The 1,361-nt window shown below is 51.9% G+C and overlaps 1 protein-coding gene across 1 annotated transcript; it reads left to right on the top strand.

The window, feature by feature from the left end:
* Positions 1 to 254: 254 nt before the first annotated feature.
* Positions 255 to 1,225, top strand: LOC107125210 (homologous-pairing protein 2 homolog; the record flags this gene model as incomplete). Its single annotated transcript, XM_015428656.1, has 3 exons — positions 255 to 366; positions 545 to 690; positions 1,172 to 1,225. Coding segments are annotated over 3 exons (312 nt in total), but the record flags the coding sequence as incomplete, so codon positions are not given.
* Between the last annotated feature and the right edge of the window lie 136 nt (positions 1,226 to 1,361).

The raw sequence follows: 1,361 nt of genomic DNA, 5'->3' as shown, positions 1-1,361 counted from the left end.
ATATCCGGCCCGTGTGACCGGGGCCAAGTTACTACTCATTATTTGTGGAGAGAGGTCTGTGGTGTGCTGGCAGAACACCTGTGGGGGAGGAGTCTGGCTGTCCACACCAGCACTGACTGATGTATCCACCCTTCCCTGGCAAAATGGGTTGCCTGCCAGCAGAGTACACTCTGTGAAGTGGCGGCAGCTACTGTTCCCTGCCAGCCATCCGGTTTGTCAGATGAATAACCTTCCCCATCATTTTTGTATTCTAGGATCACTTCCCCAGTGCGAGTGACTCAGAGCTCAAGGTCCTGGACAATGAGATTTCAGATCTGTCTTGCAAAGTGCAGACCCTCCAACAGAGCTGCTGCCTTATGGAGTCAGGTGTGTCCAGTCGGGCTGTCAGTCTGCCGCACTGGCCTTGTGTGCAGATGTGCTCCCAGACAGCTTGTCGCCTTTGTGGGGGGTGTGTGTGTACTGGGCTGAAGTGCACAACACGTCTGTAGTCTTTCCCACCGAGAGATGCCCTATCTGCCATTTTAAACGAGCAATTCCATTTCAGAACTGAAAGAACTGAAGGGCTCTATGACAACTCCAGAAATGGTGAAAGAGATTGAAGAATTAAAAAAGGACTGTGCCAATTATACAGAGAAACTGGAGCGGATTAAATCTGCTGCCAATCATGTGACCCCTGAGGAGAAAGAAAAGGTAACGCAGCTGCCGTGGGAGGCCCCACTAGCAGAGACCGGCATCATGGCTTCTGGCTACCCTTCTGCTGCCTCCCCCTGCCATTTAGAGGGGCCCTCGAGGAAAAAAGACAGAACGTGCTTTGGTGCCTTCGTGGCACCTCGATGATGCTTGCAGCACCAGCCTCTGCGGCATTCACGGTCTGTGCAGCCTCAAAACTGAACCCAAGTTCATCCAAGCTGGATGAATTGAAGGAAGATGCCCACTTCATCGGGCACTCCTCACAAGGCAACCAGTGTGCCCTTTCTTTCACTGCCCTGCCTCTTCACCTGCCAAATAGTCTCTGCTCTATAAAGGCAGGACTGTTTTCCATTTCTCCTTGTCCTTCCATGTACTGTGAATGCTCTGTGCCCTGTGTCGTTGTGCTTCTGGTTCTCGGCCTTTGCAAGCCATTCTGCTGGGTGCTGGGAATAAAAGAGCTCCTCCCTCTTGCTGGTTGCAGGTATATAATGAGAAGAAACTGTATTGCAGAGAATGGCGACGCCGGAAGAGAATGGTAGGCTTTTCTTCTGTACAAGGGTGTGAAGGAGGAATGGTATGCATAGCCCCTAAGAGGGACCTTCTCATGCCATGCTTGAGATCCTAATACTGTCCCTGATGCTGTGCAAGTTAAAAGGGGGGGGGGGGGAGGG

Source organism: Gekko japonicus, unplaced genomic scaffold (assembly GCF_001447785.1).
Source record: "Gekko japonicus isolate JY-2015 unplaced genomic scaffold, Gekko_japonicus_V1.1 scaffold26111, whole genome shotgun sequence".
NCBI classification, from domain to species: domain Eukaryota; kingdom Metazoa; phylum Chordata; class Lepidosauria; order Squamata; family Gekkonidae; genus Gekko; species Gekko japonicus.
Note: the sequence above shows the minus strand (reverse complement) of the source record. Positions and strands in the feature narration are given on the sequence as shown.